Source organism: Phoenix dactylifera, chromosome 9 (assembly GCF_009389715.1).
Source record: "Phoenix dactylifera cultivar Barhee BC4 chromosome 9, palm_55x_up_171113_PBpolish2nd_filt_p, whole genome shotgun sequence".
NCBI classification, from domain to species: Eukaryota; Viridiplantae; Streptophyta; class Magnoliopsida; order Arecales; family Arecaceae; genus Phoenix; species Phoenix dactylifera.
Genome location: NC_052400.1, coordinates 3,121,998 through 3,139,387, shown reverse-complemented (window position 1 = coordinate 3,139,387; position 17,390 = coordinate 3,121,998). Strand labels below are relative to the sequence as shown.

Genomic DNA, 17,390 nt, shown 5'->3' with positions numbered 1-17,390 from the left:
TTGAAAAATGACAAAGAAGAGAAGAAAAATAACAAAATAAGATAGGGTATGGCTAAAATATTGTGTGATTGTTATATCCAGGACTATCTGCGCACTTGGTATCATGAATTAATCTAGAGATCAAAAAAATTGACCTTTTTGCTTACCCTCCAATAATTTTACTAGACATATCAACCATATGCAATAGTTTTCGCAAAAAGTTGCCATGACAAATTTTAAAAAATAATCCAATGTTGCACCGCAATGATTTCAAACATCAGAAGGAGGAGAAGGATATGCCTTTGAAATTATCTCTTTTGTTGGGCAAAATCAGACACTATACTAATCAAGTCGTCCAATTTCTATGAGCCAATTATCGAGATGAGCATATAATAAATGCAGCTTTTAGGAACTAGACAATCTGATTGCCATGGTGCATGAGAGATGTATTTTTTTTTCTTTCGAGGATATATATATATGAAGTTCTATCGAACAAGGGCATAAATGAACTCTTGGCGTTCATGATCAAGTGCGAGATAGTTCTCTCCAATTTCGGGGCTGCAGTTTTAATTCTGGATCACAATCTGCATGTCACATTCGATTTAAAGATCTCTATTGAGTGCTACGCAAATAAGGTTGCCATGCGAACATGTGTTTGGATGCAATGGATACCTTGTGAATTCCACCAATCTCTCATCTGCCGCAGAAAATTCCATCATGCCTTGTGGAATTAATATTATGGCGAGCAATTCCAGGCCGTTCACAGTCCATGGAACTGTCAAGATTGAGTGAGACCTTCCAAAATGTAGTTATTTATAAAACAAATATAACAAATAAATAAATAAATGCTGTCATAATTTTATGGCCCATTATAAGGATCCAGATTCCAGAATTCATAAAATAGCCATTACAGGCTTGGACCAGTAGGAAACGTCACCTGCACCTGGCCCATATTACCCTGGCAACAAGGTCCATTACTTAAGCCCATGTTCCTCACATTTGTCATGACGGTAAGCAATTTGTTTGATGGGCTTAAGTCCAAAGAGACAGAATTCTAGACCCAGTAGCCCATGATACAGTATACTATAGTTCCTACGAATAATAGGGCTAAAAATAAATCGGCTTGGATCGGATATTGATATATCTATATATTTTAATCAATATGGATACAGATACGAATATTAAACGGATATCAAAATTAATATCCATATTTATTTTAAATAGACGTGGATACAAATCGGATGTTAAGCATATCCATATTTATTATAAATGGATACCAAAATGAACTGGATATTAAACATATCCATATTTTTTATTTAAATAGGATATAAATTGGATACTTTTTTGGATATTAATCAAATTTGAGTAAAATTCAATCATGAAAATTAACAATAAAGATATGATCATAAAGAAAATATTCAATTTTAAAAAATATAATTCTAATAAGCATTTATCAATAATAAAAACTGACAATTTATAAAGGATATACCACTAAAGGTTGCTTGTCGCCAAAATAAACCGGATCTATGAAACCTCTAAGGCATCTCATGGTTGTGGCCGGTTGCAATCACTGAGTGGCAACTAGGAAATGGAAAGAACCTTTGAAACTTTAGTTGTTTGAAGATGACGAAGAAGAAAGAAGGATGAAATTAATAGACGAATGAGAGGTTTGAGCCTTTCAAGCATGCGAAGTGATTCAAAGAATTTTATTCAAATCAAGTATTCTGTATTTGGATTATTATTTTAAATGACGATCATCCGATATTTAGATTTTTTTAGTTTACATTTAGTTAATCACTTAATTGGTTCTTTGATTTAACTTAACTTAAACTTCTTCTTTTTACTTACTCTTATTATATAGATATTCAGATCCAGATCCGAATCTGAAAAAATCATATTGTATCCATATCTGAAATTTTTTTGAATAGACTATTCAAATTTGTATCTAGACCCGATCGAACCAAAAAACTAGTATCTGAATCCGATCCAAATTATATAGGGAAACAAATACAGTCAGATATAATCCGACCCACTTTCAGCCCCAACGAATATAGATAGGTATAATATTTTTACAAAAGAAATGCATGACATCTAATAAGAATATTGCTTTATCCTTTATTTTTTTTGTTTGGCATACAAAATCTACTGCAGCTGCTAAGAGTGAAGGAGACCAAGATAGTTTTTGACCCAAAATGTTGGTACCTCTCCTCTATTCAAAAGAATGCATGGATACAATATAGATTTGTTGATAAGGAAATTTTTTAATATTAGTTCATTTTCTAAATGCATCATAAATTTTTATTTCAAAAAATATTGTTTTTGATGCAAGCTTACAAGAGAGTACAATATATCAAACATGTTTGTTAAACGGCATTATCATGAACACTAACAAATGGGGATTTATTCGCTATTAGCTTTACTAATGCAACAAATAGAAACATTGCAACATAAAACTCGAAATCAATAAAATAATTGTGAAAGAGGCAAAGCAGCTATAAAGAAGGCAAAGAATAAATTGTGATATTCTTAAAACCAGAGCAATATTGTAAGCATGGACGAAAGAGAGGGAAAACTAGAAACATCAATATAATCGGGCCTTATGGGCCAATGTGTATGTCAAAGCCCATCCAATAAGCATACGTGGGCGCTTGAACCAGCTAATGCATGCATTCATGCATGCATGCATCCATCCATATATATAATATATATGCGCTTCCACGATTTTCGTCCCCTACAATGACGCCAGTTATCCTCATCACCGCGGATGCTAAACGCCACGTGTCTACAATCGCTAGCTCGAGACACACTTTAATTATTCGTATGCTCTCCTTTCTTGGTCAAACTTACCGTTTCGCCTACACCCATCCGGCTAAGCGAGCCGACGGCTGAGATGGCTCACCGTCTACTCCCGGTCACCCAAGCGGTGCCGGTCAGTCAACTGTTTCGCTCCAGAAGCAAATGCCCGGGTCCCCACGTTAGTCAGCAACGGTCTCGGTTTTCCTTTTAATAAGGAGCAAAGCCTGACTTACCCTTCTAGAAAAGAAAACCACGTGCATGCAAAAAACGATACCGGGCCAGAAACCAGCCCATGTCCTTCGCTCTCCAATCAAAGGTTAAAATAACTCAAAATCATTTATCTACAGTATTATACAGTGATAGGCACTGTTTGGTTGGTTTTCCCAATTTTTGCCCAATAACTGCACCAACTAGATAAAATAGAATTTTTTATTTAATAAATAGTAATATGGTCAGGTGTATTGTGATAATTAATATTTTACTCTTTAATAATTTTTAATTGCACGGAATATGAGCAATGATGTTGGTCATATTTGTTGTACCTATGTAGATAGATGTTGCTGCTGGAATTCGAATTGAAAAATTGAAGTTGGTTGATAATTGAGGTGAAGAGTTGAAGTTTGTAACGAAGCTCCAAGCGTGATACTTGCTGGAGAGTTGGTAGAAGCCGATATTAGTAAATAAACTTGAGCTCAAGTTGAACAATGGCTCGCCGATTTGAAAATAAGAAGAAGAAACAGGTTGATTGTCGGAGTTTGTCCAACAAGAGATCTTTTGATGATTAACTTAACTGGATTCTAGGGACATAGGAAGAGTTTGAGAGAGAGACAAAAATTTTGAAGAGAAATATTATTTACAAGATGGTCCCCAGGTTGCCTATATATAAAAGAGGGTTCAGTAATGACTACCAAGTCATGCATATGGGTAGAAATTAACTACAGGTTCTAAAAGATTGTAATCATTGCTTGATGGCATTAACAATCCTTAAATAGACTTCAATGAGAGACAAATGACATTTTTCCACTGCTAAGTTCCACCCATCCAACACCCCGTCCAAGACTAAAGGGAAATTTATTTCGGTCACTAGCACAGTTAGGATGATGCCGACCTACACACCAAGCTCAGGTCAAATGCTAACCACATCAGTGGACAATATAAAGTTAAATAATAATCATTATTTCTAGTATCTAAGTTGTTGTTATTTTATTTTTATTTTTATTTTTTTAGTAAAAACGGTAATTTATATAGCTCTAATGTAAGTACATCCTGCCAAGTCAAAAAAAAGTAAAGAGTACAATAGGGATGGGAATATCCACAAGAACTCTCCGAAATATCGTGCAATATAGAAGGCGATCCAGTCTACAATCCTGTTCGCTTTTCGAAAAGCATGCGCAACCTGATGCTCGCCCAGCTCAACAACCAGTTTGCATGTATCGCGTATAAGTGGATGACCATCCATATATCAGTCTGCACTCTATATCCACTTGATCACCGTCGACGAGTCTTTCTTGATGTACATCTGCTCAGCACCGAGCATCCGTCTTGTATATGATATTCTCTCTTAGATTGCTCGATGCTCAACCCCTTTTTTCCCTTCATTATATGTACCATGTGATTGATCCCATACGAAAACAGCTATGACGGCCGTTTGTTTGTACCCGCTCTTCGTGGGACCCGAAGCTGCTTAGCATTAGTCTTTTCTTGACGATTTTCTCGCAGTATATTTGGTGCTTTTCTCGTGATTCATCCGTCACCACCGCACAACTACTCAAATAATCTAGAAGTCCACCATCCGCTACGTGTGAGTCCACCACCACCAAAACCACGTTATACTAACCAAACCAAGCCCCTAGTCGCACACCCCCCAAGCGGTCACCTCACCGGCCAATACATCGAGTTCCAGTGTACGAACGGGCGATGATCTTCTTAGAGCAACAAAAAAATCGTGCATTGGATTCCTTCAAGGTACGCATCATTTGATTAATACCTCATCCAGAGGCCTGATTTGATTGATTACTATTATTTTTCCAAATTTTTGCAGGTTGACTCCTGACCAGATGTAGTCCCTATGACCGGAGCGACAAAGTCCACTCATCAGAGGGTGTGGAGGGCCCGATATGCCGAGATTAGAAAATAAGAACATAATCTCGCGATACATGTACCCGGACTACCGCTTTTTTTTTAAAAATATTTTTTTCCCGAAAGACGACGAGTCCATTGGTCCAACTTACGACTGAAGCTTCCCTCCACCGGCTCTATGCCCGTATAAAAAGTTTTAATTTTTTTTTTTTGTCTTCATAAAATAGAGTTTAGAGAGGGGGGGGGGGGGGGGGGGGGGGGGGGGGAAACTAAATAAGATCACAGCCGCGTGATGGAAACGCTCCTTTGACTCGTATCTCCGTTTCCCGTTTGGCCCGCTCCACTTTATATAATCCTCTTCCGGCTCCTTTCATTTACTCCTCGTTTCATCCTCCCCCTCCGTTGGCCTGGTACTTCCTTCTCGACGGAGGGAGAGAGATTGAGGTCGGGATCTCTTTATTTTATTTTTTTTACCGGCGACTGCGTTCGCCTCCGATCAAGATGGCTGTTGATATGATGGGCTACTCGAAGATGGATGACCAGATCGCGATCCAGGAGGCGACCGCCGCGGGGCTCCGGAGCCTGGAGCACCTCATCTTCCAGATCTCCCACCGCAAGTCCCAGCAGCTCGACTGCCGCGAGATCACCGATCTCACCGTCTCCAAGTTCAAGAAGGTCATCTCCATCCTCAACCGCACCGGCCACGCCCGCTTCCGCCGTGGCACAACGGCAGCGCCTCCCCCGCCCCCCTCGCCGGCGACTCAGACCCTGACCCTATCCCCGATTCCCCTCCAGGCGCAGCCACCCCAGCCGGCGGTTCCGCCTCCGCCTCCCCAGACCCTGACGCTGGACTTCACCAAGCCGAAGCCGGGCCCGTGCTCCGTCGTCGTTGGAGGCGGCGACATCGCCACCAGCCAGTACACCAAGGAGAGCTTCAGCATCTCGACCCCGATGTCTTCGACGAACTCTTCGTTCTTGTCGTCCATCACCGGCGACGGCAGCGTCTCCAACGGCAAGCAGGGATCGTCCCTCCTCCTCCCCCCAGTCGCCCCCTCTGCCGCCGTCTCCGCCGGCAAGCCGCCCCTCTCGTCCTCCTACAAGAAGAAGTGCCACGAGCACGCCCACCCCGAGCTCGTCTCCGGCAAGTACGCCGTCACCGGCGGCCGCTGCCACTGCTCCAAGAGAAGGTAACCATAAATCAACAAACCCCCCACCCAGCACTTCACAGCTTGGACGCTTTTTATTCTCCTTTTTTTTTCCACTAAATTAATTTTTAATTAAAAAAATGAAGGAAATCTCGGGTGAAGAAGACGATCAGAGTGCCGGCGATAAGCTCGAAGATGGCCGACATCCCTCCCGACGAGTACTCGTGGCGCAAATACGGGCAGAAGCCCATCAAGGGCTCCCCTTACCCGCGGTAAGCATCCATCTTCTGCCATTCCGTTTGATCGAGATCGAACGGCCTGCAGTCGATCTAATGGGTCTCTCTCTCTCAGGGGCTATTACAAGTGCAGCAGCCTGAGGGGTTGCCCTGCGAGGAAGCACGTCGAGCGGGCGCCGGACGACCCTTCGATGCTGATCGTAACGTACGAAGGGGAGCATCGCCACACCCAGAACCCTGTACCCGATCCCACCGATGCTCTCATGTTCGCCTCCTCCCGCGAGATCTGATCCGATCTGATCGAGCGGTTGCTGCGATGTCGTCCGTCCATCCGATGGTCCTTCCAATGTCGTGCGATGTCGGACGCGCTCCATGTTTTTTTTTTTTTTTGTGTAAATCCTTTTTTCGTCTCCGAGTTTAGAACTTCGGAGAGGTTTGATATTATGTAAAAAGGAATCGGGAAGTTTGAAAAGAAAAATCGTGGAAATTTGGCCAAAACGAGCGGATCACTGGAGTGGGAGCAAAGGCCACGGAATTGAAGCCGTTGTCGCGGAGTGCCATTTCCTGAAGCGGATTTGAGAGTGGTTTCGAGTCCGGGGATCGCGTTCCCTCGTCCGGCGTGCCGGGTGGTGGTCAAAAGGCGTGGCTATCCGCCAGGTGGGGCCCATGAGCTGTAAGACTGTAACCGTATTTTGGGTGGGAATCGGTCAATCGGGGTGGTGGGGGCCGTGCGAGTGGTGGTGCTGGTGGTGGGGGCGGTGGTCCCCGCTGTCTCTCTTTTGTCTTCGTTGACTGGCGTCAGCTTTAATGAACTGTGAATAATATGCCGTTTTTCCAAAATTACAATTTGACCCCTCAGCTTTGCCCAAATTCTACAGAGTTATATTATATTTTGTTGATACTCTTTTTTCCCCATGCATGATGCATGTGATGGGTTGGATTCCATGCCATTGTCGCGAACCCTCTGTCCGCTCCCTTTTGTTAATACTCTACCCCCAGGGGAAGAGAGAAGAAGAAAAGAGATCACAACAGTAAACGTTTTTGTGGCGTTGGAGCTTGCTAGTGTTGCCTAATGCAACACTCATACGGTAATGGATATGTCTAAGAAACCGGAAAGGACTACTTGCTGTGTGTGAAAGCCCCATCGGCGAATCCTTAAACAAAAAAAAAAAAAAAAAAAGAGGAAAGCCTTATACATGGTCTTATCATTAGATGGACTTACCTTTTATATTTAAACAATTCAAAACCAAATACTTTTTATACTTAAACAATTCAAGATCAAATGAAGGGTACTGTTATCCAGAGTCCTTGTGCTCTGAGATGAAATTTGGTGCTTCGATAAGGATGGCTTTTTCTTGGGTGTTCGATCTCTTCTCTTTGTTCAGCCGTCACGCTTGTCTTTTATTTTTTATTAAAGATATTAAGTGACAATTGCTTATTTAATAACTTATTTAATATATTAAGTAAGTTAATAATTTATTTAATATATTTGGAGGAAATATTTTTTTGATTTATATATATATATATAAAATAAGATCAGAAAATAATAAATTTTGAAGAATCCAACAATTTTTTTGCAGTCTTATTTATTTTTTCGAAAATATGTTTGACTTCAAAAACCATCTTGTTGTGCCCATCAACTTTTAATATTTTGAAAGAGTGGCCGAGGAAATGGTTTCTTGAGATGGCAATTGCTTCTAGGGAACGGAGACTCGGAGGAAGCGGTGGGAACTTTTAGAAAAATCCTATTTCCATTGCTTGCCCATAAATTCTGCACACCTTAGGGGAAGATAGAATCCAGGGAAACTAGGTAAGATTTGGCAAATGCAGAATGGAAACTTTACAATATGGAAGGGCACTTGGGTAGAGACTAAAGAATGGTTGGCTTTGTATTAGAATATAGTTGGGTGTACCATCTTCTAGTGACATCTGATTTGACTAATTTGCCGTAGTGGGAGACGTTCGTACCCACCTTCCCCTTTCCATGCGCCACCGAATCTAAACCGAACCAATTGGCTTTGATTTGCTACCCGTTGGAACCTGTTGACTTAAAGCCCGGGCTAATCAACTGACGACACCGGAAAGCGTAGAAAAAGTATTATGCTCCCATTGTTGAAGTTTATCCCATATTTTATCGTACTCTCGTATAATTCGATGTCACTTTCTTGTATGGAGCCATTTATTAATCCTAGTGGGTGGAAGTTAGCAAATATAGTACTAATATGGGGTTAGTGGGATGAGTCAATGCCCACTTTGCATGCCCTTTGGTGGAATATGACAACAAGAACATCAACGGGCATCGTATCTCCCTTAATTAAAGTCTCCCCAATACCGCTATGGCATGTCGATGACCGAATTATTTCCAGATAACCTTTCTAGATTATCATATTTCAAGGATTAAAATATCCAGGTATTAGAATTCTATGCAGCGCACCAGGCGTACAGCAAAGTATCGTGCAGTTCTTCATGACTGCTATCAAAAAATGGATGACCATCAAATATGATGTATACTTATGGATCATTTTACTTGAAAGTCATCCTGTCTTATGTTAGCAATTATTAAGAGCTACATAGCATTCTATGCTGCGGTCATTAAGCTAACCAATACAAACCTCTTGTCAAAACTCATAATTAGGTCGGCCGGCGAACAAAGTTAGCCGGGCTCAATTGACAGCTCAGCCAATAGCAGGTTCGAGCCCGACTAGACCTCAAGCCAAGCTTGGCCATAGTTATGGCAGAACGGCTCATGAGTTGTATGAATTTGCTGTATTGCCGATGCCATAGCAGTGGAATCTGAAGACTTTCAGCCTCTTCTGACCTATAAGCCAAGCCACAAGATTCTACTGCTTGAGCTCGGCTCATGTATTAAACAAATGAGATGGAACGATCACAGGAATACAAGCCAAGCTGCAGTTGTTCATGGATGGCTTGGCTCATTCATGGCCGTAACTATAACCAGCACATATGTCTTTTAGAGCCACTCGACAATTACAAATGGCCATTGATGTGGGGTCGGAACCCCAACACCAGCCCGCACACCGGACGAGCAGAGAAAGCATCCGCGTCCTCCCCGAGGTATTGTCCGCTCTGGGATTGCCGCTTCGGGTCTGCAGGAGGTCGCCCAGGGCCGTGGCCCAATGACAGTCCCGAGCCCTGCCGGCGCGGGGGTCCGCGGAGGTACTACCCCTACCCTCACGGTTTTGTCCTACAAAAGGGCTCTCGGTCATGAGAGAGTGCTGGAGCAGCTCAGCTCAGAGCGATATGGTATTGTCCGCTTTGGGAACCGTGGGCGCTTTGGCTCACACGGTGGCGGACCCACCTGCAGGCGCGTGGCAGCTGGACAGGTGTCCCTCACGGTTTTGTCCCCCCGTAGGGGGGCCCTCTTACCTCCAGCCCGTGGGCCTTCGGTCATGAGAGAGTGCTGGAGCAGCTCAGCTCAGAGCGATATGGTATTGTCCGCTTTGGGAACCGTGGGCGCTTTGGCTCGCACGGTGGCGGACCCACCTGCAGGCGCGTGGCAGCTGGACAGGTGTCCCTCACGGTTTTGTCCCCCCGTAGGGGGACCCTCTTACCTCCAGCCCGTGGGCCTTCGGTGAGAAGAGGTGTTTGCACCCCCTATTTAAGGCACAGACCTTTCCGCTGATTATCCGATATGGGACTAAACTGGGAACCCCATCCCACAACAGCCATGAAGATAATTTTATAGAGAAGGCTACAATAACAACAGTTCCTACTCATCGCATGGTCAACTAAAGGGGCAAAAAAAAAAAAAAAAAAACAATAGTCCAGAGAACATAATCTTAGGTCAGGATTGCCTACTTGTCTTCAATTGGGATTCCATGACCGGCAGCAAAGTTAACCATGGTTAGGGGATGTTCGAGGGGGCAAGAGTCCATGAGCCACGGTGACCTCGAGATGTGGGTGGGCCCACCTGGTCATAACTAGCGACAGCATTGCCAGCTAGGCGCTTTGACATAGGTTGTGGCCTTGTGGAGAAAGATCGCACGCCATTAATGTCTTCTGGGTCCCACCACCCACTGCGGTAGGACATGGAACATCTCTCAGTTATAGCTTTCAACGCCGTTGGTTGGGCCTGAGAAGGTCCGCTTCTCTTTCGTCCTTTCCTTTTCCACTTGATGGCAACTCGTTCCTAATTCTAGGTTAAGCGGCGAAGGTTGCCAAGGTCCCAGCCGAGTCATGAAACCCCACAGAAACACTCAGTAATAGCCGGCACGAAAGAAAATTCTACTCTGTGTCCTATTACTTATGTTAGCAAATTTTGATGCCTAAATAGATTTGGTATATTGCCGTTCCAGACACGACAATTTGGCGAGCAGTTTGAAAGATTCTTCGATGTTTAAATCAGATGGCGCTCTAATAAAATAAAATAAAAAATAAAATCTCAAATTAGTCGTACATGATGAATTTTACTGTGCAGCTTTTGACAAACTTTAGCCGTTTGATGGGTCCTTTTCAATAAAAGCCTCGTCCCATATTTTTATCGGACCGGACTAAAATTTCTATAGATTTTATGAATTGAGCCGCTCATTTATTTAAGCATGATGGTATATTAACCAAAAATTAGGATGTGGACTGAGTTTGAATAGATTCTTAAAAAATACAAGTCAGGTGGGATAACAAATTGGATTCACACAAAATTTTTAACCTAATTTGATAGAAATATTCGCATGGTATGTTAGTGTAGTGATTATTAATCATGGCCATTGATTTGATGGACTTTTCTTACATTGGACTTTGGAATTCAACAACATAAGCTAGCGTAAGCAGCTGATTAAGACTTATGGGAGCCGGGGGAGGAGACAAACGTGAGGTAGAAGAACCTTCGGCTCAAGAATAGTCAAAAAAGCGTGAAAACTTAACATTGACTTGGTGCCGGGAAAGAAAAATAAAAGTCCTACGACTTCATTTAGATCAGGCGTGTAGGGCACCGCTTATACCTTCAAAAAAAAGTCACAAATTACATGGTAGCAGATTTTAACTATGATGAATGCTGATGGTCACGTTCCTTGAAGAGAGAAAAGATCAGCAACCAAGCTTTCAAGCAAGAAAAGGAAAGAGGCTTATAGCTTTTTGCCACGACTCATTGCCTCGGTAATGTCGAACTTGACCTACGACTGATTTGTTCTTACTTTGATTTGGACCCTGCTTTATTTGGATAAAAGTCAAAAGCTTTGGCTCTAGATTTTAGAAACCGGAACTTTGGATAACAGTCCTTTGTAGATTACGAGACCATTGACCAGGTAATAAAAACGTTTTCTTCGGGCTCAAGGGCTTAGTAACTAAAAAATAAGCTCGTGGATCGAATAATATCCATCGGAATTAATTTTTATATTAAAATTTAAGATATGAATAAAAATTTGAACATCCAACTAATATCATACCTATATCCATATCAATTAAAGAAAAATGAAAATGGATGTAAATCGACAACTATTCGATCTGTATTTGAATATCAGGTTCCATTTATAATCCTATTTAATTTTATATATCACTAATGATTTTTTTAAAAAAATAAACGAGTACATTAACATACTATTAACTTGATTTATCAATTATTTAGCATTATCTTTAATTATGTAGTCGTAAAGTTTAATTATTCGATTTATATCCATATTTATATTCATACTTTTGATATCTGATTTATACTTGTTTCCTTCTAAAGCAAATATAGATATGAATTTCTGCATCCAACTAATATTCCTATCCGTATGTGTATTCGTCAAATAAAACGAATATGGATATGGATATGCTAGTATTCAATCTGATTTCAGCCTAATATAAGAGGGAACAGATGGAAAATCTCGTAAAACGATATTTCGATTATTTCATGAATGAGGACTTGGATTAATTCACAAATTTGAAAAGACAAAATTACTTCCCGATTGTATTATAAATAAATTGTAATCTAGCATGCACATGTGAGGCACTTGACAAATTCAGGGGATTGGATTTTGGATTTCTAGCAGGCCATTGTCATCTATCTCTCTCTCTCTCTCTCTCCAATCCTATTTGGTTCAAATTTATTTTCTTGGCCATATATATTGTAAAAGTCAAATGTGTAGAAAAATCTTGGACAAGTGTGCTTACCCTTCAGAAATTGTATTATACCATCATGGAGAGTTGCGAGAAGTTGGTCAATTTGATGAGGGAAAAAACACTATAATTTATCCAAGGATCCACCTATCAATTAGGTTTAGATCATGTGGCATCTCATGGTTGATGTCCCCAACTCCCAACAACGAAATTGCAAGTACCGGAGACATTCTATTTCAACTCACAGGCTCGCAGCCCTGGCTGCTTTCAGCTTTTATCTTGCAATTTGAGTGTATGAATGGGTCATCTCTTCAACTTTTCCTGAAGTTCTCAAAGAAACACATATCTAAGTCTACAAAGTTAAGGAGGCATCGTAATTTTGTTGATATATCTCTTTTCCAAATCAATCTTCCTGATGCATCAAGATCTTAAGGCGTGGCGAGTTGTTACCGTGAAGTTTTATATGATTGAAAACAGAACGAGCAAAAAATATTAGGGAATCACTACTAGTTATTTTCTCTTTTAGAAAGGAAAATAGATAGCTTTAGGACCTTGCTCAGAGGGCAAGCTACACATGATTTATATAAAAGAAAGAAGTATTATGTTCACTGACGCACACATAGAGTATATACTGATACTTTTAATTAATATTAAGAAGAAGTGATTTGCTCCCTCTGTTCCACTCATAAAGCACACAAACACACACACACACACACACACACATTATATATATATATAGCAAGAGGTTAGGTGTCTAGATTAAAGATTTCGAACATGATGGGATTTCTATTTGTGTTAATATGAGATTATAATTATCAAAATTCAGATGCATGAACATGTATTCTGTATTAATTATTTTAAGTACATATTTATGAGATGAAATTATTTTGAGCTTACATTCATCATGACATGGCCATGTTTTGATTGCATAGTCAATTAAAGTAGATTAAAACTTTGCTTTGATACCATTTCTGTGATGCTCTCCATCACTAGGCTTGGCATATGACATGGCTATACCTTTGATAGAGTATACATGCATGGCCTTCTAGATGAACAACAATTTGGAATCAACCCTTGCGTCTCTCTATGGGCTTTCTCCCATGGTCTATATGTACTTCTCCGAGAATTGAAAAAAAAAAAAAAACCGTTCTACTTTCTAGTATTTTAGACTAAATTTTTTTGCTCTTCGGTACTAAACAAATCCTCTGAAACGAATGAAGAGCTCGTCACATTTGCCGGGGTTTGAAACATAGTGCAGAACAGGGTGTTAGTGTAAGTTTAAATATTTCCGAGTTTGGCCCAGCAACATTAATTGGGCTTGAACTTGACACGGTCTTTAAGGCGCTCGCCATCATGGGCTATCCTTACATGGGCCGGTCCTTGAAAGTACCGTGCCAGAGTCCGGAGAAACGGCGGGCGGTAGCTCAAAACGGCTCATGGTGCTTTAAATAAAGAAAATGGCCTACTCAGAAACGACCACACCTAAAAATATTACAACCTATGCATTTGTTTATATGATAAGTTGCACGATCCATGAAAAAGAACAAAATTGCCAGAGCACTGCCAATGCTTTCATAGAAAATGATGGATAGCAGTCTATCTAAGTTATTGCAACATGCAAGAACAAGAAACATCTTTTTGATTTATATTAGTTATACATGTTGACTTGTAGAATTGAAGTGCTTTCTTCAAATTGATAGATGATTCTTGCTCTTTATGCTTATTTTATGTCATAGTTGTAGCTTGTCAATGAATTGACATAACATGGGTTGATGTTCTCCTCATATTTTGATATATGATCATGATGTTTGTTCTTCGTGGATTACTTGATTAATATAATAATTGTCATTCCCTTTCAATATTCGCTAAGCATTCATAAAGTTAGAATGTTTCTAGTTGGTTTGTTCATATCCGACAATTGCTAGCCAGCTGCAGACTGCAGCCGTTGGTAGATTCTGCACTCTTCATTCGCCAATTAGTAGACAGACCTCCATAGACTCCATGAGGAGAGGGAAATGAGAAACTAATGTACAGGTTATCCGAGCTGGTGCCAAACGCACATAAGCCCGGAGGCCTCTCGGCCCAAAGCTAAGACAATGTTTTGTTTACATAAATAAGAGCAATTCGGTGAACGTCTATTTTTGTATTTTGAATTCATGATATCCAGATTTCAATGGAGTAATCTTATTATTTTGTCAAGATCCGACTTCATTCTCTTTGTCTATGTAGACGAGAAAAAACTCTACTTCTTTTGTGTCTAGTTAGCCCTATCAATTTAAATCAACAACCACCGTAAATCATGCGCATGCAACATGTGGGCTTTGCTATATGATCACAAGTTTTCAACCATATCCACATGCCAAACTCCTCTAATGATTTTTTCCTTCTCATAATAGAAGAAGGAATGGTTGATAGATTGGCTAAATCCAACAGGCACTATTACCAAGTTGGGAATGGCTTGGCTGGTGGGCTAACCTAGTCTTTGTTATCTTGGAGCCTAACAATGAAGATCTTGGTTTGGGTTTTGATTTGCTCAAGCCTAACTAACAATAAACAATAACAATTCATCTTATTTTTACCTCTTTAGGACCTATTAGGATATTTCCATAAAATTAGGCTGAAAATTCTGCAGAAATCAAGCTTGTTGATCCATCCAATTTACATCTTCTAAGGTCGTACCTAAATCCTAGCTTTTAGGCCATAGGGAAAAAAAAAATCCATGCAAATCTTTTTTTCACTTCTCATAAGATTAAGGCCAGAAGATGTTTGGTTGATAGAGCCACACTTAAATGGGTGGTCTAATTCAATCTTATAGAAATATCCAAACATCATTATACTTTTGAGTTGAGCTCTGATGCTTGAACGCCATCTAAAGAGAGCATTTTCCTTCCCCTTTCAAAGGGAGCCTCAATAAACCTCGAAATATTTACAAAAGCAAGAGGTCTTGGTCGACAAATTATCTCATCCTTTTTGCCGGTTTACCATATAGGTGGCAGCAACCTTGTACGTAGCATGACACTTCATCAAGGGATTTTAGACATCTACGTTCACGACTAATAAAAATGCTATAGTTACTCCAACAAATATCACCAAGAAAGTCACATAGCTGGTGTGGTGTATTCTTATTGGCTCCCTATTTGGCATCCGCACTAAAATGAAGCGGAGTCTTTAGTGAATTAGACCTGAGTGACTTTTCTGAGTCATTTCCGGAGTCGCCGTAGCATTGCTCTCCTAACTAATATCCCGACTTATATTCATGTCGTAATGTCTCATGTTGGGTTTTTTTTCTTCTTTAATCATATTTGACAGAGCAAACTACTTCGGCATTCCTCTTTTTAAGGCTCCATCACCTGCTCGTAAACGTAGCATGACTTCATAGAGTAAGAAATTGCTTTGGCAAATCTTATCACTAGGTGGACCTGCAAGGCCAAGACAACTTCAACCGCTTATATTATTCCATCTACCATGGATACTTGTAGTACGTTTGTTCCCTGGACAACTTCCATGACTCAGCATGCACAGGATCCAACACTGACATATGTCACATCAAACAGCCAGCTGTCCCTCTGGACAAATCTTGGATTGATATTTTGCAACCCTAACTGCCTTCAAGATGCGACCGGCATTTAGGGACACATATGTTTGAGTGCTAGAAGTTCTACCACGAGGTCATCCCTATTCTCCAATCTCCTAACACTAAGAAGTTGAATCCGAACGAAGAAGTTAAGTTTCGGTCCGAAATCAAGATGGATAGATAAGATCGATTATCTAGGGTTCAAGTTTTAAAATTGAGCTTAAGAGTTGATAAAAATATTTGATGACAACTCGAGCTGAATGGATCACTTGGTACCATTTTGCCGACCTAAATATAGAACAAAAAGTTCATTTGTCGGAATTCATCCGCCCGAAGACCCTCTAACTATTAAGTCAATTGGATTTTAGGAAAACAGCAGAAAGCTTAGAAGTTGTAGAGTTTCGAGATGATTATTGATCCCATAGTTGGGCCAATACTAAGATAAAATTGATTTCGAGTTTTACCGAAATCAGAATGGTATCCATACTAAGGTCAGGATGATAAATATACACCACATCCGACGTCATCTGACGTGTCCCAACCGTGGAATCCCGGTGCCTCACGTGAATTGCATGTGAAATTTCTGGGCCGGCAGAGGTTTTTTAAATAAAAAATCGAGAAACTAACGCTTTTATGGATTTGAGGACGGGAGCCCATTCCTTTCAAGACAAGTTCGTGGGGTCCACGGATCCAACCATTTCGCCTTCGGGGCCTCTCGGAGATCCGACGGTCGCGCTCGACCAAACTGTCCGGATAGAGACGCGAAGCCCGTCTTGGACGGTGCGAGATAAGATATTCCACCGCCTCCCCCTCCTCTTGTCCCTCTCGTCCCAGAGGAACAGCATAAGTGGGATAGCCCCCACGGCTTAAAGACAACGGCTATTTTTGTTACTTTGTATTATTTGAACCATGGCAAATTGGTAAAGGACCAGTCCCCTCTCTTCTACAACTCCTTCCTCTTTTAAACTGCGAGGGAAGTGAAACTGAACACAGAGCCAATTGGGGTTTGCAGTTTATTGGGATTCAGCACTTAGGATCTGGAAGTCCGGATTTCTTGGGAGCTTATCACTAAAATCATGTTAGGCACAAATATGCAACGCACAAGATAAAAAATCATGGTTAATATAATCATATATAAGATGAAACATATTTTAATACACTCTCATCTTTGTTTGGGGAACCTTATCCCCTCGAAACAAAATTTATGTGCAATGTAGCACATAGTTAGTTGTTTCATTATGGCATATTCTATGTAATAGGAATGTCGATTATCATGCAATAGCTTCAAAAGATGATTCAGATAATATTTTTTAAGATACTAGTTTCTATATCAACTAAGAGCATCAAGGCGATGCTCGATCTAGGCATAGAAATGGATAAGATGTTGAATAATTCTTATATTTGCAAAACAATCCCTGGAAAGCAAGTATAGGTGAGAAAGGGCTATAACGATCAAACTTGTTTATGACAAGCATAATTATTTTATTAGAGTAATATTATAAGCTATCTGTAATACAAAAACATCAT

General features: G+C 40.6%; 1 protein-coding gene across 1 annotated transcript; it reads left to right on the top strand.

Annotated features, from left to right (window-relative positions):
- Nucleotides 1-5,224: 5,224 nt before the first annotated feature.
- LOC103715618 (WRKY transcription factor WRKY51-like) lies at nucleotides 5,225-7,105 on the top strand. Its single transcript, XM_008803302.4, has 3 exons — nucleotides 5,225-6,041; nucleotides 6,146-6,271; nucleotides 6,351-7,105. Exons 1-3 carry the CDS (start codon nucleotides 5,356-5,358, stop codon nucleotides 6,523-6,525), a joined length of 987 nt encoding a protein of 328 aa, XP_008801524.3. The 5' UTR covers nucleotides 5,225-5,355; the 3' UTR covers nucleotides 6,526-7,105.
- The last annotated feature ends 10,285 nt before the right edge of the window (nucleotides 7,106-17,390 follow it).

What these genes read in the sequence shown, in the direction of transcription:
- LOC103715618 (XM_008803302.4), top strand. Translation starts at nt 5,356, where the DNA reads ATGGCTGTTGATATGATGGGCTACTCGAAGATGGATGACCAGATCGCG. An exon ending in TGCCACTGCTCCAAGAGAAG is followed by an intron (nt 6,042 to 6,145) that starts GTAACCATAAAT and finishes AAAAAAATGAAG; the next exon opens with GAAATCTCGGGTGAAGAAGA. An exon ending in AAGGGCTCCCCTTACCCGCG is followed by an intron (nt 6,272 to 6,350) that starts GTAAGCATCCAT and finishes TCTCTCTCTCAG; the next exon opens with GGGCTATTACAAGTGCAGCA.